This window comes from Macrotis lagotis, chromosome 1, assembly GCF_037893015.1.
Source record: "Macrotis lagotis isolate mMagLag1 chromosome 1, bilby.v1.9.chrom.fasta, whole genome shotgun sequence".
Taxonomy (NCBI): domain Eukaryota; kingdom Metazoa; phylum Chordata; class Mammalia; order Peramelemorphia; family Peramelidae; genus Macrotis; species Macrotis lagotis.
Genome location: NC_133658.1, coordinates 508,029,855 through 508,051,587, shown reverse-complemented (window position 1 = coordinate 508,051,587; position 21,733 = coordinate 508,029,855). Strand labels below are relative to the sequence as shown.

The 21,733-nt window shown below is 37.5% G+C and overlaps 1 protein-coding gene across 14 annotated transcripts in view; it reads right to left on the bottom strand.

The window, feature by feature from the left end:
• The window catches only part of SYNJ1 (synaptojanin 1), a 119,045-nt gene extending 98,835 nt beyond the window's left edge, over positions 1-20,210 (bottom strand). For 12 of the 14 annotated variants that reach the window (XM_074214093.1, XM_074214097.1, XM_074214096.1 and 9 more), the window contains exons 1-2: positions 20,106-20,210; positions 18,932-19,074 (exon numbers count right to left, since the gene is read on the bottom strand). In XM_074214093.1, the coding sequence (XP_074070194.1) occupies positions 18,932-19,055 (124 nt within the window). In that variant the 5' untranslated portion in view covers positions 19,056-19,074; positions 20,106-20,210. Of the gene's footprint in view, positions 1-18,931; positions 19,075-20,105 lie in introns of those variants that run through there. The other 2 variants (XM_074214104.1, XM_074214103.1) reach the window with 1 other exon arrangement.
• Between the last annotated feature and the right edge of the window lie 1,523 nt (positions 20,211-21,733).

Genomic DNA, 21,733 nt, shown 5'->3' with positions numbered 1-21,733 from the left:
AAACCAGTTTTGCATTACAGGTCAAAATCAGGTTCTTAGTAGTTTTTCCACTTATTTTCTCTATATTTTCAGATGAAATTATTACTAAAGCAAATAATTTCTCAGCTGTTCTGATTTGGCAGCAAACATCAAGGTAGTAAATGTTTCCTACCATGTCTCCATTCTAAATTTATGTTCTGTTTTCTGAATTCTTTGTCATCTGGGTCATCTACATTATAATTAAATGACATAATCTCTCTCTCCTTGCAACAGATCCTTGCCCAACACTCTTAATCGTGCCTGTTTTTTCCCTTGGATTTCTTCACATAAATAGATTATCTCATATTCAGGAATACTCTACCAGTATTCTTAGTTGGTTCCATTTGAACAAGGTAAAATGGAGGTACATTATACATGTATTTAACTTGCATGAATTTAACTGTACACTCTTCACCAATAAATTAAGTAGTATATATTTAATTTATCACCATAGTTATAAAAATGCCTTGTTTATCTGAATCTCCTGAACATCATCCTCAGGCTCTCTTCTATGTATTTTTTAATGACTGATTAATGTGCTTTCTTTTCTTGAGTATCAGTCACTAGCCCTTGTTCATCTCCTTTCTACTCTTCCTCCATAATAAAAGCAATTCCTTGTTACAAATAAGCATAGTTGGGCAAAACAAAATCCACATATTTGCTGTATCTGAAAATATATGCTTCATTCTGCAAGAAGAAGAGACATTTTAAATGTGTATTTTATTTTGCTTTACTTAGGAGGTAACAAAGCTGGTCTTCTGTGGGGAGAGGGTGAAGGTGATGAGTAGTGATAATGGCACCAAAAAAAATCAGTAAATCATTTAAAAAATAAACAAGAAAACAAAGAAGTTGATAAAGAAAAACTGTCAAGCCCTTTGTCACTATTCTGTAAAATTTAATTATTTTTTATAAAAATCTAACTATAAAATTGTTGTTCCATAGATATTCTGTTCTAAATTGAAATGTTCACGTCTATTTATGCTTGTCAAGGTTAAAATATGTAATTTTTCTCAAAATGAAAAAAAGGCTGAATAAATTATGATACACTGTCATAACAGATTGCTACTACTAGTGCAAAAACCAGACATTCTTTCATTTTTATGAAAGGAAGCATGGGGAAAAAACCTACAAAGTAATTCAAATCAAGTTTAATAGAACCAGCATTGTAAATGAATTAGTTACAACTATAAACATATTAAAAGAAAAAAAGATAAAGCCAAAAGGTAACAGAAAAAAATCTCAAAAGGGGGTTCAGAATTAATAGTTTTTGTTTATGGTATAGCCTGAGTCTACTGCTATTATTTTAAAAGTACAGATGATATTGATACACCTTGTTATGTTTCATGTAAATTATGAAAGAGTAAAAAAAATAGCTCTTCTATTATAATTTAAATATTTATCTTTGTGAATGAAATGAGTTAATCGAACAAACTAGGTAAGAAGGAAAAACAATCTACCACAATAGTCCACTATTTAATCAAATCAATCCAAACTACTTGGAGAAGGATTTCCTATTACATAAGAACTTTAAAAAAACTAGAAAAAAGTTTAGCAGAATTAAATTTAAATTTTATAGAAAATATCACATTAAGGTCTTAATATCAAGGGTTTACAGTATTAAAAAAATTAGAAAATGAAAGAAGGTAGCATTAACAATTATGACTGGGGAGAACAAGAGTGAAATATTTGAACCTTGGAGCCAAAGAAAGAAAAGCTGATGAGGAAGAGGATTCCATTTCTGAGGAAGGTAATGAAGAAGTGGGAGGAAGAGTAGATGGTAGATAGGATAAAAGAAAAAGACTTTTCTCTAAAGAATTAAGGTGAACAATGAATGGCTTTGGTGGTGATCAAAATCCTTATACTGAGATAATGAATATTCTAGAAGACCTAATCATGGAATTCATCCTTGAAATTACTCACAAAGCAATGTCTATTAGACAACAAAGTTGAGTGCGGGCTGAAGATATCCTTCTTGATTCAAAAGAACCCAAGGGAGTTTTGCCAGACTTAAGAACTTGCTTATGAATGATGAAGAAATGAAATGGGCTAAATAGTATCTGATGAAGCAAATAATCCAAATATCTGGATTATGTTCTGCAAAATTCCACTATGTTCTATGACAAGTGTGTGTGTGCCTACCAGAATTGTGTATTCTTCATCTTGTCAAAAATGAAAGGTCCTGACATAATTTAAGTACTTCTTACAATTAACTTATAATAATAACCTGCATTAAACTGATTCTATAAATTGGAAATGGAACAATCCAACTGATCCTGTAAATGAAAAACTGAGCAATAATCTTTACTTTGACTTTGTGGGTTCTGAAAGTGATATATAGATACTGGTATACAGATATTGAGTTACCTGCCTCTTTGTTATTCTTGAAATTGCTTGTTAGGATTTATGTTCTGGTCTCATTTTTGCCACTAAATTTTTATATTATATCACTCTGATATGTGAATCTAAATGTTAGTCCTTCTGGCTTTTCAATTCATAAAACAAATTTCTTGGCTACTTTCATTTTCTCAGACAAATAATGGTTTTATGGATTGCTACAGGAAGCTTTTAAATACTCTATTGGGTTATATTCTTAAAGTGTTGTTAGTTTCTCTAAAGAATAAGAAGAAAAAGAGTTCCATATTCTTTTGCACAAGATTAGATTTCTTAAAAGAAATAATTGGAACAGATAGGTGGTGCAGTGGTTAGAGCACTGGCCCTGGAGTCAGGAGGACCTGAGTTCAAATCTAACCTCTAACACTTAATAATTACTGTGTGACCAGGGGCAAGTCACTTAACTCCATCACCTTGCAAACCCCCTAGGCCCCACAAGAAATAATTTGATTTCATTTTTTTAATGGATATAAAAAGAAATTTTTTTCTTATTCAAAGTTACTGTTTCCTTTCAAAAATTCTACATGAAAACTAGATCATTTGAGAGCTTTTTTTGGTTCCAATTAAAAGCCTCTTGGGCCTATTAGTAAAACTACTTGAGTTTTGGAGAACTAATCTCCACAGACAGAATTTTAAATTCAGAGATATTTAAAGGTGTACACTGTAAATTTTAGTAAAAAAAAATGGTAGTAATTTAAAATTGTTTTAAGAATTTACTTTGTTCAAGTGAGCATACCCTTTGCTCCAGCAACAATACCACTACTGGGTCTATACCCTGAAGAGATGATGAAAAAGGGTAAAAACATCACTTGTACAAAAATATTCATAGCAGCCCTGTTTGTGGTGGCAAAGAATTGGAAATCGAGTAAATGTCCTTCAATTGGGGAATGGCTTAGCAAACTGTGGTATATGGATGTCATGGAACACTGTTGTTCTATTAGAAACCAGGAGGGATGGGAATTCAGGGAAGCCTGGAGGGATTTGAATGAACTGATGCTGAGTGAGATGAGCAGAAACAGAAAAACACTGTATAGCCTATCAGCAACGTGGGGATGATGTTCACCCTTGATGAACTTGCTTGTTCCATCAGTGCAAGAACCAGGGACAATTTTGGGCTGTCTGCCATAGAGAATACAATCTGTATCTAGATAAAGAGCCGTGGAGTTTGAACAAATTTCAAGGACTATTCCCTTTAATTTAGAAAAAACCCCCAACATATCTTATTGTCTGATCTTGTCATCTCTTATACTTTTTGTTTCTTCCTTAAGGATGTGATTTCTCTCTCATCACACTCAATTTGGATCAATGTACAACATGGAAACAAAATAAAGACAGACAGATTGCTTTCTGTGGGGGTGGGGGGGGGAGGGAAGTCAGATTGGGAGAAAAAATCGTAAAACTCAAAATCTTTAAAAAAATAAAATAAAAAAAGAATTTACTTTGTTTATTATGGAAACAGCTATCAGCAAATACACACATGTAACTGTACGTGCTGCCATTGTAGCTAAGGGTATGCGAATTTTGTGTGTATTTAACCACAATGTATTAATGTATTTAAAATGTTTAATATTATTAGAATTGAAAAACAGTTGAGTTGAATCAATGAAAAATCCTTTATGTGTGAAACTACACTTTTATTTGCTAGTTGTGAACATACTTTAAATCAATTCAACTATCCTAATTTTTCGTATTAAGAATAAAGTTGGGGGGCAGAGCCAAGATGGAAAAGGAGAAGATCCTCTCTTAGGTGCTCTCCCTCAAAACTTATAAAATAAGGACTAACTAAATTCTCGAGAGACAGAACCCACAGAGTGATCCAGTGAGGCAATTCTCCAGCCCAAGGTAACCTGCAAAATAAAAGAAACGCTCCACTCGACCATTTAGAGGGGCCGCCACCAGAGTTCAGGAACTTCAGCTTCCTGGAGGCAGCCCCAGGGTGCTAGGAGCTGTGGCTCACTGCAGTGGGGGCAGTTTCCTGACCTATCCCCCAGGGAACACTGGGAAAAACTTGGAAGATCAGTGGGGGGACCTCTGCCAGAGCGAGCCCATGAAGCCCAGCCCTCAAGGCTCTCAGCAAGCAGCGTGGCCACAGCAGCCTAGATCCAGGAACTGGAAGCAAGAAGAGCCAGTAAGCAGGAGCCCCCAGGCTTGAGTGCTGAGCCTAGGGAGGGGAGTGGAGAAAGACTGCTGAGGTCTGTCCTCTGTCCCTGGATCAAGACTCTGGGGCTCTGACCACATTCAGATCATGATTGGAGTCTAGGCCCCCTCCTGAACAGCAGGTCCACCCCCTCCTCAGGCCCAGGGCACAGGGGTGCACTTGTGGTCATTCACAGACCAGGAGGGAAGACAGAGCTTCACACACAGAGATGTGTGTGTGTGTGTGTGTGTGTGTGTGTGTGTGTGTGTGTGTGTGTGTTAGGGGTGTCCCAGTGATACTCAAAAGCTCAGGAAGCACCCCCCAAGACCAGGCACAGGCTGGGGAAATGAGTAAACAGAGAAAAAAAAGAGGAACACCATTGAGAAATACTTTGCCTGTGATCCCAAGAAGGATCAAAACATTCAATCTGAAGATGAGGAAGTATAAGCTCCTGCATCTAAAGACTCCAAGAAAAACAGAAATTGGGCTCAGGCTATGACAGAACTCAGCAAAGATTTTGAAAATCGAATGAGGGAGATAGAAGAAAAATTGGGAAAAGAAATGAAATGCAGGACAAACATGAAAAAGAAGTAAGCATCTTAGTCAAGGAGATCCAAAAAAAAGCTGAAGAAAACAGCATGTTAAAAACCAGTTTAGGCCAAATGGATAAGACAGTTCAAAAAGTTATTGAGGAGAAGAATGCTTTAAAAAGCAGAACTGGCCAGATGGAAAAAGAGATAAGAAAGCTCTCTGAGGAAAACATCTTTCAGATCTAGAATGGAGTTAAAGGAAGCTGCTGACTTTACAAGAAGTCAGGACACAATACTTCAAAACCAAATGAATGAAAAATTAGAAGAAAATGAAAAAACAACTGATATGGAAAACAGATTTAGGAAAGATAATTTAAAAATTATTGGGATACCTGAAAGTCATGATCAGGAAAAGAGCTTTGACATCATTTTTAAAGAATTCTTATAGGAAAATTGCCCAGATATCCTAGAAGCAGAGGACAAAATAGAAATGGAGAGAATCCACCCCATCTCCCCTGGCAAGAGATTCCCCCCCAAAAAACAACCCCCAGGAATATTATAGCCAAGTTCCAGAACTCCCAAGTCAAAGAGAAAATATTACAAGCAGTCAGAAGGACACAATTCAAATATCATGGAGCTACAGTAAGGATAACACAGGACTTGGTAGCACCTACATTAAAGGCTTGTAGGACTTGGAATATAATATTCTGGAAGACAAAAGAGCTCGGAATGCAACCGAGAATCAACTACCCAGGAAAAATCAATGTCCTCTTCCAGGAAAAAAGATGGACTTTCAATGAACCAGGGGAATTTCAAATGTTCCTGTTAAAATGGCCAGAGCTGAACAGAAGGTTTGATCTTCAAATACAGGACTCAGGTGAAGCATAAAAAGTGGAGAAGGGTAAAATATGAAGGACTTAATGATGATGAACTACATGTATTCCAGCATAGAAAAATGATATTGATAATACTCATAAGAAACTTCTCATTTAATAGAGCAGGTAGAATGAGCTTTTATAGATGAAACACAGGAGGGAGCTGAATTTGAAGACATAATATATTGTAAAAATGGAGTCAATGGCTATAAGGGAAATGATGGGAGCAGGAGAAAGGAGAGGTAGAACAGGCTAAGATATTTCATATAATAAGATTTGTTTTATTACAATGAGCTACTGCAATGATATGGAAGGGGGAAAGAGGGAACCTTGGTGCTCATCAGAGTTGTCTCAAAGAGGAAATAGCATATATACTCAATGGGGTATAGATATCTAGAGTAGGAAGAAGAGAAGGGGGACAGGGGATAAGGGGGATGTGAGTGATGGAGGAGAGGGTGGACCATGGGAAAGAGTGGTCAGTTATAACACATTTTCTTTTTTACTTCTTGCATGGTCTGTCTGGGACCACAGAGCCAGGTGGTTGCTGGGCCTTAGGGGTGGTATGTAGGCTCAGGGCCTCTTGACCACAGGGCTGGTGATCAGTCTGCTGTGCCACTCAGCTACCCTACAGCACATTTAAGAAGAGGGACAGAGTGAAAGGAGAGAGAAAATATAGTGTTATGTAGTGGGGAAGTACGAATAGAGGGGGTTGCAATCAGCAATGGCAACAGTGGAAAATCATGGAAGTAGATTTTATGATGGACTTATCATAAATAATGTGATCCACCCATGAAAGAGCTGGTGGTGTTGGAACACAGACTGAAGCACATTTATTATTATTATGGGGGGGGGGGTTGCAGGGCTGATGGGGTTGGGTGGCTTGCCTGGGGTTGCACACCTGGCTGATTGTTGGGTGTCTGAGGCCAGATTTGGACCTGGGTGCTCCTGACTCTGGGACCGGTGCTTTATCCACTGTGCCACCTGGCTGCCCCTTCTATTATTATTATTATTATTATTATTATTATTATCATCATCATTTTAATTTGGTTTTTTGGTTTTGGTTTTTGCAGGGCAGTAGGATTGGGGTAGCTTGCCCAGGGTTGCACAGCTGGGTGATTGCTGGGGGTCTGGGGCCGGATTTGGGCTCTGGTGCTCCTGACGCTAGGGCCGGTGCTCCGTCCACTGCCACTTAGCTGCCATTATTATTATTATTATTATTATTATTATTATTATTATTATTATTGTTATTATTATTATTGTTATTATTATTATTTTAGTTTTTGCAAGGCAATGGGGTTAAGTGGCTTGCCCAAGGCCACACAGCTAGGTAATTAATAAGTGTCTAAGGTCGAATCTGAACTCAGGTACTCCTGACTCCAGGGCTGGTGCTCTATCCACTGCGCCACCTAGCTGCCCCCTATTATTTTTTTTAATTTTAATTTTTTCCTCTTTCCTTTATTTTATTGCTCATGAGGGTCTATACTTTTGGGGGGAGGGGGTATTATGTTTACTCTTAAACAAGAACATCTTAATAATGCATAGAAAACACCATTTGTACAAAAATAAAAAAAAAGAACAGTCATCTACAAAAATGTAAAAAAAAAATAACTATGACTGAAGTTAAGGGAATTCATAACCAAAGGTTGGAAAATAGACAAATTTAGTTATTTTTTTTAAACTATTGCACATATAAAGTTATCTCAAGTGGAATGAGAGAAACTGGTTTTATTTGGCAATTAAATGCTTTAGCCACCTAATTTTCAGTTAACTTTTTAAACTAATCACACTTTACATACCCTATCTTCTACACCCCAACCAATTCCGGCTGCCCTCCATGGAATACTCTTCTTTCTTACCTCTACTCCTAGAAATATTCAACTCTTTTAAGACTGGCCCTGAAATAATATCTAGTATTTATAAAGTAAATGCTTTACAGTTATTATCTCATTTGATTCTCAAAATAAAGCTAGGAAGTAGATGCTATTATTATGTCCTTATTTTCCAGATGAGGAATCTGAGACAAATAGAGTTCAAATGACCTGCCCAAGGTCACATGGCTACTAAGTATCTGGGACTGGAAACAAAGTTAAGTCCTTCCTGGCTCCAGAGCCAACACTTTATCTAGTACTACACCACTGATTAGGCATTCCTATTTAAAATTAACTGTGTGCAGTTTAAGGTCAAAATTACCATAAAATTAGAAGAAAGAACCTAGAGAGTGGAACATATCTGTAACAGTTCCCAATTTCTGCTGTTATCTGAAAAATGAGAATGTATAAAATTAATGGGATTCTCAAAAAGCTGTCTAAAAACTGTAATAATTTTTAAAAAATCACTAACTGGAAAAACAAAAAAAAAAAAAATCTAAAAACTGAGTAAGAAGAAATACTTGCTTTTCTTAACCAAAAAAGTCATGTTAGTCAAGGATAAAGGGTACTGGAAATGTAAGGTCATGAAAGAAGATGAAAAATTATGAGTAGTTCACATCATTAAAAAAGGAAAGGAAGGAAAAACAGGTGTGTACAATTATCAGGAGTTCAATGAAGGCATATTATTATATGAACATTTATAAAAAAAAACTTTAAAAGAACAAAGAGAAGTTTAAGGGAACAGGTTCTTATCATCAATGATAGTAGAGGTCGGTATGAGGTAGAGAGAAATGGGGCAAATATGAGGGTTTAGAGTTTGATAACTACCTAAGGAAAAAGAGTAAAAAATGAATGGTAAGGAGCAGCTAGGTGGCACAGTGGATATAGCACCTGTGCCAGAGTCAGGAGGACAACCTCAGACACTTAATAATTACCTAGCTATGTGACTTTGGGCAAATCACTTAACTCCACTGCCTTTAATAAAAAAAAAAAATTAATGGTAAGAATTCCACTGATGAAGGTAGGCAAGCAGCATATTTTGTCTAGTCCTCACCTCATGGTTTTACCTCCTGGATATATGAGTAGGAACTCAGTAGTGTGGGCCCCAACAAGAGGGTCATGGGTAGTTCTCAGGAGAAGTAGATGCAGTGGTCTGGGCCAGTTCATTGATTCATTTTCATACTATTAACCAATATACTGTCATTTATCTTACTGGTAGAAAAACAGCAAGATCCCTACAAAATATATCAACACAATTTTGATACATATTTTGAAATGCTATTTTTAACCTATTTAGAAAAAAAAGAATTGATGTTGATATTTCAGTATCTTTTTTAGGTGTTTTTTCTGTCCTACTACATGAGCTAATTAAGCAATAAAACTGATCACAAAGTCAAAAATGAAGATCAATCTCTTTAACCAAATTTAGTTGAACAGTAAAATTTATTCATCTATCATACAACTTCTGCTTTGCCCACAACCATTTTTTACTTAGTAAGCATTGGAAGTCTAAGGAAATCAGACACAGCATTATTTAATGCTAGCTTTGTCTTACTGGGGAAAAAAATGAAACATTAAAAAAATAATTGTAACTACAATTTGCTGACAATAATGCATTCTGATTATGCTGATATATTTGTTTGCTATTCCTTCTTCCCATTTCTTTAAGCAGGTTGAAAATGCACCAAATTGCAAAGGGATTTTGATCTATCTTAGTAGAGGAAGTACCTACTATACTACCAAAAACATTGGGTATCAACTTAACTAAACAGTTTGCTAGATTAACATTTCTTTTTTTTATTTTTATTAAAAATATTATTTGAGTTTTACAATTTTCCCCCAATCTAGCTTCCCTCCCCCCATCCCCACCGCACAGATAGCACTCTGTCAGTCTTACTTTGTTTCCATAGATTAACATTTCTTAAGTGTATTACATAAGAAGGGTAAAAATTAAATTCACTTCCTACCTAACCATATAAACCAAAGTCTTAAGAATTTTTTAAAATCAGTAATAGAAAATTTTCATCAGTAAATAATGTTACAGACAGGAGGAAAATCTTGGGGTTAGAAGACCATTGTTCAAGTTCCAACTCTGACTGGGTTATCATGGGCATCAGACAGCACTAAATCTATAAGCTGCATAACTAATTTGCATTGCTAGGAGTGATTTTATCCAGAATTTCCTAAACCAAAAAGTTATTAAGCTAGAGGGAAAATTAATATATATATTGTTATATATAAAGTTAATATTATATATGAAATAATTGCAAACAACAGAGAGCTATAAGGTAGATATAAGCAAATTACTGCATATTGGAAAAGTATCTAGAGAATGTACTAACAGCAAAGGAAGTAGGTAGTATTTTAAGGGCTAACAGATGGTCAGTCCAAGTGGGAGCTTGCTTTGAAATTGAAAATTGAAAAGGTTGAAAATGGTCCCTTATAATGAATTATAGGTTTGCTGTCTAAGGACAAGGTTAGTCAAGTTCAGGAAAGCTCATTATCAGGTTGAATACAGTGTATTTTTCCTCATAGCACAGTTCTTAAATATCATCTACCAAATTGCCGAGTGACATTGATCTATCTTAGCAGAGGAAGCACTATTATACCAAAGATACTACAGATCCTTTAAGTAAAAAAGTGAAAACAAGAATCAGATTCATAAGTATTCCTTAGAAGCAATTTAAATTAAAGAGGAATTCAAGGAAAACTTAATAACTATTTTCAAACAGGGCTTTCAATTAAAACTTAGATAATGCAAAACAAAACAAAACAAAAAGCCAAACTAAGCCCAGTAGTCATATGAAATGTTTACACTTAAAAATAGCTTTTTATGGGGCAGCGAGGTGGCACAGTGCATAGAACACCAGCCCTGGATCCAGGAGTACCTGAGTTCAAATTTGACCTCACTTAATAATTGCCTAGCTGTGTGACCTTGGCAAGTCACTTAACCCACTGCTTTAAAAAATAAACAAAATTAGAAAAAAAAATTTAAATAGCATTTTACACCAGAAATTTACCTCAAATAGTACATTTTTAAATACAGAAATTAATACAAAAAGCTCTTCTATGCTTTTTATATGCAAAAAAATCTTTTCATTAAATCAACATTATTATCAACTTTGTTATGTGTAAGAAAAAGCATGAACTAAAATTTAAAGGAAAGTTTACAGTTGTCATCCTCTTAGTAGACCATAATGATGTTCTCAGAATAAGCAAACAAACATTGGATCTTAAAATTCACAATAAAAGAAAAGGGGAAATAAAAGGAACAAATATTTATTGTGTGCCTTCTATTGCCAAGCAGAAGGTGCAATGAGGTAATGCAGGGAATAGAATGCCAAATCTGGAGTCAGGAAGACTCCTCTTTCTGAGTTCCAATCCTGTCTCAGACATTTACTAGAGGTGTGACCCTGGGTCAGACACTTAACCCTGTTTGCCTCAGTTTTTTCATCTGTAAAATGACCTCCTAGAGAGGGAAATGGTAAATTGCTTTAGTATCTTTGTTAAGAAAAACCCAAATGGGATCATGGAAACTCAGACATGACAGAAATGGATGAACAACCACAATACCAAATTCTTTTACAAAAATCCTAAGCACTTTTACAAATATTATCCCATTTGATCCTCACAACCACTCTGCAAGTTAGGTGCTATTTTACAGCTGAGGAAACTTTGACAGACGGGTTAAGTTACACATCTAGGAAATGTCTGAAGCTAATTTGAACTCAAGTCTTCTTGATGCTAAGACCAGCACTCTATCCATTATACCACTCAGCAACCTAAAAGAAGTTATTTCATTGAAGGTTGTTCATTACCAAACTCAGAAATGATTGAGTCAGAACATAGTGCCAAGACTCTCCAAGTCTATTTTAGAAGAAGGGAGCTTTGAACCCAGAGATGTTAAATGACTTGTTTAAGGTCACACAGCATGATTGTTAGGACTTATCCCCAGAATTCTCTTTCCACAACATAGTTATTTTTTAATTCAATTGAACAAACATGTTAAGCAGTTACCACATAAAAGATACTCTATTAGGCATAAGCAATAACAATCAGACAACAGTTCTTACCCTGCAGGAACTTAAGTTACTGAGGTATATAAATAATCTACAGATCAGAAAATATCAAGTGATTTTTGGGGGTGGGGCACTAACAGATAGGGAAGAGTCCTATAAAAAAACATATTAACTAAACTTAAAAGGATCCTGAAATTTTACATTCCCTTGAGTTGGGAACAGAGGACACTCTGGAACAGGGAAATGTCAGGACTGGCAGCTTTGTGGACTGGGGAATTGAGAAAGGGAGACAGTAAGACCAATTAAGAAGTTATTTTAATAGAGGTGATGAAGGTCTAGAGCAGGGTGAGGATATGACATAGAGAGAAGACAGAGAAGAAGTTTGGTATAGCTGAAAGAATGTTGTTCCTATAGTCAAAAGAGACCTGGAGTCTAATCCCATCTTTGACACTCAACATTCGTAAGATCATGGGTAAAACATTTAATTGCTATGTGCTTCAATTTCTTCATCAATAAACAAAGATGACAATCTACCTCACAGGGAATGAGCTAACATATAAAATGCATCACAGAGTCATCAACAGTGTGGAGATCAGACTAATCTTAGTGTGAGGTGACTACATGCAAGGCATTTTGTAAGGAACTTTTTCAACATAGTTATTTTACTTCCTCCAGCAATTTTCAGTAGCACATGATAGGAACAGAGAAAGTAGGTAGTACATGTACCCTAAGACTGGACTTGGCAAGGTATGAGCAGCATACAGGTACAGATACAGCACGAGGTACCAGATAATGTAAAATCAAAATAGCTCACTATATGATCAAAATTTCAAGGAGAGAAAAATTAAACTAGAGCAGGGATAGTGGGCTGGGAAGACCAGGGAGGGGTAGAGTACCTTGGGTTCCTAATGAAGAGAGTCTATGTTTAGGAAGAAGTAACAGTAGGGTTAGAAATAATGACAGAGAACTTTCAATTTCAAATCTTAAATTTCATATGATAGTGAGACTAAAGGTAAGCCTACATATGTATACACACACACACACACACATGTTCCCTTTATGTGGCTAAGAGCATAGATAAGGAACGTAAAGAGGTTGATGGCAGAGAGGGAAAACTGCAGCTCTGCACTCCCTAAGAAAGGTGGGGAAATGACCTAGGCATTTAAGAGATAATAGCCAGCAGTATCTGGAGAAGAAAAGATAGACAGATAAAGTGATCTCAATGGAAGAGAGGTTGCTAAATGGTAAAAGAGGAAGAATCTAAAAAATAATAGTAAAGAACAAAGAATATACCTCTTCTTTTTACCATCTAGTAAGTGTGATAAAAGAAAACATCTACTCCACAATACAGTTTCATCTCAGAAGAGACAGATTTCTGTGAGCATAAGATAGAAGGAACATAGAGGAAGAGTTCTAATAGAAAGGTCAACCACTGTGCTGCACATTATTAGATAATATAAACAGAATTTTGAATTGTTGTTGATTTGTAGTATAATATAAGTGACCTGAGAATGATATCATCATTAAAAAGGATAAAAAATTTTTCATGTTTCTATATCATTTACTTATTATGTCACTGTTACAATTTCCTCAGTCTCTGGCTAACCCATCATCTTATTAACTAAGAATAAAGATCATTCTTCAAGAAAGGATTCAAGTCAAAGAAAAAGCAATTAAGATAAGACTGAAGTAAAGCAGAACTCAGCAGAGTTCTCTCTCAGCAGTAACTATTCTACTGTATTGTATATAATTCTATTGTAAGCTTGAAGCACATAGCAAGCTCAGAACTTGTGCAAACATTCAAATAAATGTTCAGGTAAAAAAAAAGAAATGGTTTGAAATAAAACTTCATTTTAACTAACATTTTAATAACTATAAGTTTATCTTGAAAGCTATGATCAATTTAAACCAAATAATTTAAACCCTAATTTTAAAATATAACTCAAAAATTCTACTGGTATTCAAATAAATAGAACTCTTCAAGTTATAACCGACAAAATTATAACTTAAGTTAAACTGATAAGAACTATAAATATTTTATAAAATAAAAAGATCAGAAAGATACTGTGAAAAAGTTAAAGGTTTATTATTTTACTTGGGTTTTGTTTTTCTTTTATTGTATGGAAAATTAATTTCTAGTTAAAATGCAAAATTACTTGAGAAAATTTGGTAAATGGGCTGTATCTTTTATATCTATTTTTATCTAGAAATTGAAAATTAGTTTTAAAAATTAATCTTTTTTTTTAAAAATGTACATTCATTTTCTTTTCCTTTTTTGGGTAGTGGTGGTGGTGGATGTTTGCAAGGCAAAAGTTAAGTGTTAAGTTAAGGGTTAAGTGACTCGCCCCAAAGCCACGCAGCTAAGTCTCAAGTGTCTAAGGAGGTCATCCCGAATCCAGGGTAGGTGCTCTATCAACTGTGCCACTTTGATGTCCCTAAAATGTAGTTTCATTTCCAAAAAAAAATGACCCTTAACAAAACTTCAAATTTGAGAAGCAAAGAGGGGGGAAAAATGAAGAATTTAATATATTAATAAATATCTAAGTAATTAAAAAACAAACATTTCATAATAAATATTTTCGACTCAGTCTCTGTGCCCAAATTGGTTGAAATCTTTCTTCCCCCTGAAAAAATGCTTGTTTCATATGATGCAGAAACTAGTTTAAAGGATCCAACTCCAAACCAGTGGGCATGCCATCTTAAATTACTTGTACCTACAGGTATCATTTTTATGAAATTGTAAATAAGTAAACATTTATAGAAAATTATATTGGGAAAGTTGCTACAAAATGGTTTGAGTTTTGTACTAAGGTTTACTCCTACACCGCTTTAAAACTTGACATGCTATAAGAATTCAGAGATCAATGTACACAGATAGTTTAGGTTTTTTTTTTGCAAGGCAAATGAGGTTAAGTGACTTGCCCAAGGCCACACAGCTAGGCAATTATTAAGTGTCTGAGACCGCATTTGAACTCAGGTACTACTGACTCCAGGGCCGGTGCTCTATCCACTGTGCCACCTAGCCACTCCCACAAATAATTTAGGAAAATTTTCATGAAAGTAATGGGATTTGAATTTGGCCTAGAAAAATAGACAAAGAAAGACCTTGGGGAATGGGTAAAATAGCAAGGAACAGTATGAGCAAAGATTAGAACAGTGTTAGGGAGACTGGAGATTCTAATGGTTTCTTTCTAATTCCTCACTCTCATTCCCCATATCCAAACAGTTGCCAAGTCTGGTAGATTCTACCTTCATAGTATCTTTCAAGTACATCCACTTCTCTCCTCTGATACTGTCACCAGTCTGGTTCAGAACTTTGTCACCTCACTAATGGAGTACTGAAAAAGCTTTCTGAGTGAACTCCCTATCTAACCCTACTCTCTATTTCCAGTCATCTTTCAATTCAGCTACCACATCACTAGTCTGACCACATCAAATCTTAGGTACAAGGTTTGACCATACAACCTCTTATTCAATTTTTGTTGTTGTTCAGTTGTTTCAATGATGTCCATGACCCCATCTGAGGTTTTCTTGGCAAAGATATTGGAGTAGTTTGCCATTTCCTTCTCCAGCTCTACAGATAAGGAACTGAGGCAAATAGTTAAGCACTGAGAGTCACACAGTTAGAGGCCAGATATGAACTCAGGAAGGTCAGTCTTCCTGACTTCAGACCCAGCACAATATACACTATATCACCCAGATGCCCAATATACTATTCAACAAACTACAGTACCCATCAGGATTAAAGATAAAATTCTAACTTTGGCTCTGAAAGCCCTTCACAATCTGGATTCTTTCTACCTCTCCAGTCTTCTTACATTTTATTCCCTCCACATACGTGATCCAGTGATACTACTTTGCTGTCCAGATTGCATACACTGGCTGTCTCTCATGTCTGGAAGGCTCTCTCCTCATCTCTCTCCTCCTGGCTTCCTTCAAGTCTTTTCTACTAGGAGCCTTTTCTGGTTCCCCTTAATACCAGTGTCTAGCTAAGATTTTCTTGCAGTTATCCTATATATATTCTATACAGAGTTCTTGGCATGCTGTTCTTTCCACTGGACTGTGAGTTCCTTATGCAAAGAGATTGTTTTTGCTTTACTGTATATCTCCAAGGCTTGGCACAGTGCCAGGAACACAGTAGGTGCTTAATAAATGCTTTTTGACTTAAAGATTTACATGTTACAGACATCATTTCTGTACAAGTTGTCCTGGCCACACTAAGTTTTAGGGCAGTGAAATGTTTTGAGGAATATTGTTGTATCGAAAATAGTCTTTTTCCTTATCTTCAGATCATCTTCACTTTACAACATTTTAGTAGGAAACTATTTTTAAGTGTCTGAGGCTGGATTTGAACTCAGCTACTCCTGACTCCAGGGCCAGTGCTCTATCCACTGTGCCACCTAGCCACCCCTAAATAAACTTTTAAAGGAAACTTTTAATAGAGTATTTCTATAATTACTAGCTCTAATTTTTCATTAGCACTTAAAAATTATCTTAATTAGGAGAATCAATGAGCCACTTAAAAACTGCTTTAATCCTTACAGAAAGAATAAATCTATTTAATATATTTCTTGAAAGAAATATACAAGTGATTTAGATTTAACTAACTAAATCAACTGATTCTGCAAAAACTTAGGTTCAAATATTGAGAAATTTTCAAATGGTAGATTTTATCTCTTTTTCAGGTGATTTCCCCCCCCCCCCGCCCCTTTGTTTGAGCATTGATAATACAATCTCTTTACTATCACCAAATAACATATAACTAGCATATATATTCAAAATCATGATTATTTTTAGGTTTTCTAAATACTAGAGAAAACTCTAATGTGAATTTTTCAAAATAAAAGATCTGCAAATACACATTCAATTCACAGCACAAGTTCTAACATGATTTAGAAAAAGGAGGGAGATACGAATAAAATCTCAGGTCTTTCCTAGGAGGAGACTTCATTTTCAAAATAAACAGGTTGTACTAAAGTTTTCTCCAACACTAATAGTTATCTTCTTCACTGGCATATGACACTATTTCATCATACTTAAAAAATGATAGTTAAGAAGGAATAAAATATTTTGACAATTACTTTTATTTTTCGAATGGATTATTTCCATCTACAACTGTATTGTCTATGTAAGAACAGAATGACTAGAGGATATCTTTATCAAACTTGCAGATTACAGTATTTCAAACTTTAGACTATAGGGATCCAAAGAAACCAACAATGACAACACATCATATAAGTCTAATGTGAAATTTAATAGGGACAGATATAAAGTCTTATACTTGATTTCGAGAAATCAATTTTACAATTATAAAATGGAGGAAGAAGAGATGTAGAGGAAAGACTGCAGGATTTGTAGTCAGAGGATCTAGGATCACATTATTACTGCTCCTTATTACTTATGGAACTCTGGGCCAAATCACTGAACCTCTCTCTGGGCTTAAGGTTTCCTCATCTGTAAGGGAGTGAAGTCCCTTCCAGTCAAGTCAAGAAGCATTTATTAAGCCCACATTATGTGCCAGGCCCTGTGCCAAGCAAAGAAAGGCAACTTTTAATCTGACTCCATGATGGCTGAAAACAGTAACATTAATTGTCTGATGGGTATTTGACAAAGTTATGAGAACTGGAATTCAGATAAGATTATTAGGACAAGTCATAATTTTGAACACTTGAAAAGACAATTTTAGGAAATGTTTGCAAAAAAAATTTGAGCTTTTAGATACATAAAAAGCCTTTATCTTCTTGTCTTCTACTCTATTAAAATTGGTATAAATGAATATCAGTGCAAACATTAATTAGGAATGATTATTATTTAAGCACAAATGTCTAAAAGTAGAGATTCCTCTCAAGTACATTAAAATAAAGTTCTATTTCAAATGCACCCTGCCTCTGTCCCCAAACAATATAAACTGATAAAAGTTTTGTTACAATATCAAGTTAGTCCACCAACTATCAATATCATCAATGAAATAGAAATAATTCTTAAAATGTCATCAAATAGGGGGTAGCTAGGTGGCACAGTGGATAGAACACTGGCCCTAGAGTCAGGAGTACCTGAGTTCAAATCCAGCCTCAGACACTTAATAATTACCTAGCTGTGTGGCCTTGGGCAAGCCACTTAACCTCATTGCCTTGCAAAAAAAAAAGTCATCAAATGGTTCAATGTTTCAATAATACCTGATAAACAAAAGCCAATATTTAAATACGGCTTTTTTAGAAAGTTAAGACAGGTAAAGTGCTAAGTTGATTTTAGAATAGTAAAAAACACACTAAATGAGCAGTAACTGTTATCAGAAAAAACCTCTTATGACCTGACTAGCTGACAATATCCCAAATTAAAATAGCTGATAAATATTCAAATCAAACATTTAACTTTTTCCCTCCCTCCTCTTAGTAACTATAGTAATGGGCACTATCCTGGTAGTCTATTAAGGTCTTTTCTATTAACCTGCTAATATTAGCTATTTAAGAAACACAAATATCAGCAAGTACATACAATTCATTAAATTTCAGGAGTTTATGCAACCTAAAATGTAAAGAAAGGATTCTAGTAAGATACTCTGTGGACTGAATGATACTTTCAAAATTGTACACTTTTTCAGTAGATTTCAACACCAAAACAGAAAAAAAAGGGGTGGCTAGGTGGCACAGTGGACAGAGCACTGGCCCTGGAGTCAGGAGTACCTGAGTTCAAATCCAGCCTCAGAGACTTAATAATTACCTAACTGTGTGGCCTTGGGCAAGCCCCTTAATCCCATTTACCTTGCAAAAACCTAAATTAAAAAAAAGAGGAAAAAATTAATGTAATTCCTTATAGCAGCAACCTCAACTCAGAGGATTTGATATAGAAAGAATTCATTTTACTTAGAAGGTACAACAAAAATCTGACTTCAATAAAATACTTCAATATGGAAGAAAAGAAATAAAAGTTCATTATAAAAGTGTTAGGATGAATAAATAAGATAAAAATACCTTACTGAATTAAAGAAAATTTAGGATATTTGTTAATAATCTATAAACAAAATGGTTGAATTTATTTGTTCCAAATCAATCTACCTGTCATAACGTTCAACAATATGTAGGCAGAGACTTACAGAGCACTGCCACAGCACCAGACTCGAACATGAGACATTCTTCCTTGTGTCTAGTTTCCACTATGAGACTGAATGGTGAGGGATCCACTTTCTGAAAGATTCGAAATCCTTTGCTGAACGCCATTCTTGCTTCAGAGGCAACCCTGGGAAAACCAAGAGCAGCAGATGAAGCTGATGCTTCCCCTCTGCAGTAATGACGGCAAAGCACCAAGAAATTCCTGCCAGGTTTTGCGTGGGTCTCTATGTCTGTCTATGTGTGTAGGGTGATGGGGAAGGAAAGGGAGGAGATGGGAAAATAAACTACCGGTTCATTTTTACCAAAAAAAAAAAAAAAAAAGGTGGGGGCTAAGTTCTGGGTTCCCACGACAAGGCAGGGCTGAATTTGATCACTTTTAGAAGCCCCAGTTCTGTTTTGATAGAAAATTAAGGGATGCTTGCAGAAAGGGAAAATCACGAAGTTCATTTATTTGGGAAATGATTGTCCAGTTTCTTGTTTAAATGTGTGTATACATTATATATATTAGACATTATATATACAATGTTATACACTATATATACAATATGTCATACGTTGCATATATATACAATCTATATTATACACTATATATACAACGTTGTACCTTGTATATACAATGTTATACACTATATATACACACAATCTATGTTATACACTAGAAACAATCTATACGTTCTACATATATACACACACACAAGCGATATGTATATACATATATTTATTCATTTAAATATGTGCACACACACAGACATATATTGAGAGGAAACTTCCAGTGGCCCCAGAGGGAGGAAGAGGAGGACCGAGGGCGGCCGCGGAAGGTTAAAATGGAAGCTGCCGCCTCCCCGCGGCGCGGGCGGCGGAGAAGTCAGCGGCCCGTTCCCGGCCCTGGGAGCCCCGCGCGTCCGGCCGGAGCGCTGCAAGGGCCCCGGCCCCCGGCCGCCCCCGGCCCCGCCCGGCCGCTCGTCCCCTCGGGGCGGGTTAGCCGGGAGCGGCGGCTCCCCGAGCGGGCGAGTCCCTCCATTTTGGGCGAGGGGCGAGGACGCGGGGCGCCGCTGACAGCGGCTGTCACGACTTCTCCGTCCCCCGGCGGCGGCTCGCCGCCGGCTCCCGCCGCCCCCCGCGCGCCCAGAAGCCGCCGCCGCCCCGCCCGGCCCCTACCTGCGCCGCCTGGAGCGCCGCCCGGCTCGTCCTCAGGCGGCGGCGGCCCCGGCTGAGCCTCGGCCAGCCCGCCTGCCGTGGGCCCGGCCTCGCTCCTTCCGCCGGCGCCCGCAGCCCCGCCGCGCCGCCCTCCCGTCTCCGCCGCCCCCGCCGCCGCCGCCGGGAGCGTCACTTCCGGCCCGGGGGGCCCTCTCTTCCGCATTGCGCAGCCGGAGGCGGAAGGGCCCGCCCCCGAAGGGGAGCCGGCGGGGCTCTGCCCTTGGGCAGCTGCCTCGGCCGGAGAGCGCCCGGAGCTCCCCGCCAGGGGGCGTCGCAGGCGCCGGCCCTGTGGCGCCCCGGGGCGGATCTCAGCGGTCCGTGCCCCCGGGCCCAGGCCGGCACGCAGTTGATTCGGCTTTTCACGCTTCGTGTGACTGCGCGTGTCGGGCCACCCGCTGTCCTGGGGAGGGAGAAAAGTGCGCGTTACCAGAAGGGAATGTTGACAATTATCTTTACGTGTCATTGGAAAGAAATGAAAAAAATTTTAAAAATCTGTTTGCCAATTACATGTAAAAACCACGTTGGCGGCCAGGGGGCGCAGCGGAGAGAGCACCGGCCCTGGAGTCAGGTGGATTTGAGTCCAAAATGCGGCCCCAGAGTCAATGCTTCACCCAGCTGCGTGGCCTTGGGCGAAGGGAAAAAAAACAAGAGGGAAAATCGCTTTAGAAAACCTAATATCCATCTTTTTTAAATCTTCAGTTCAGAACTCCCCCCCCCCCGCGTCATGAACGACACCCGCCTGCCTCGGTCATGGCCGCCCTGAGGCTGCCAGCGCCCGGAATCTGGCTTCACAAACCCTGGGGGCTTGGGTCGCTCCCGGCCCGCGGCTCGGCCCGCCTTCTGGACGCCCTTTTAAGATTTGTGCAAGGCAATGGGGTTAAGTGACTTGCCCAAGGCCACACAGCTAGGTAATTATTAAGTGTCCGAGGTCGGATTTGAACCCAGGTCCTCCTGACTCCGGGGCCGGTGTTCTATCCACTGCGCCACCTAGCCGCCCCTCTGCACATGCTTTTCCAGCTTCCTTTTTAGTGTTCTTCCCCATTAGAATGTAAATCCCTGGAGGGAAGGTTATTTTTTTCCCTGCCTGTGTGTATTCCCAGTCTTTAGCACATGCGGTTAACAAATGCTTGCTGGTTTGACAAAGCTTTTGATGGGGAAGTGGGTTGAGATTAGCCTAGAGATGAAAGGGATAAAATTAGCTGCTTTAATGAGTCAGTTGCAAATAATTTTAAGTTCATTGTGAAAAAGAACCCTTTTTACTTATATTAAGAATATAAAAAAAATCAGCTTAATTTGGATCATTCAATATATTTGTTTAGAACTTAGACCAACCAACCAATCAGTAAAGGGCAGTCCCTTCAAAACTTGAATTACTTGGGTAGCTAGGTGGTACAGTGGATAGAGTACTGCCCCGGAGTCAAGAATACCCGGGTTCGAATTCAGTCTCAGACACTTATTTACCTACCTGCGTGGCCTTGGGCAAGCCACATAACTCCACTGCTTTACAAAAAACTTGCATGAGCCATCTTTTTTTTTTTAGAAAGATTTTATTTCAAGTTTTACAATTTTTCACCCATTCTTGCTTCCCT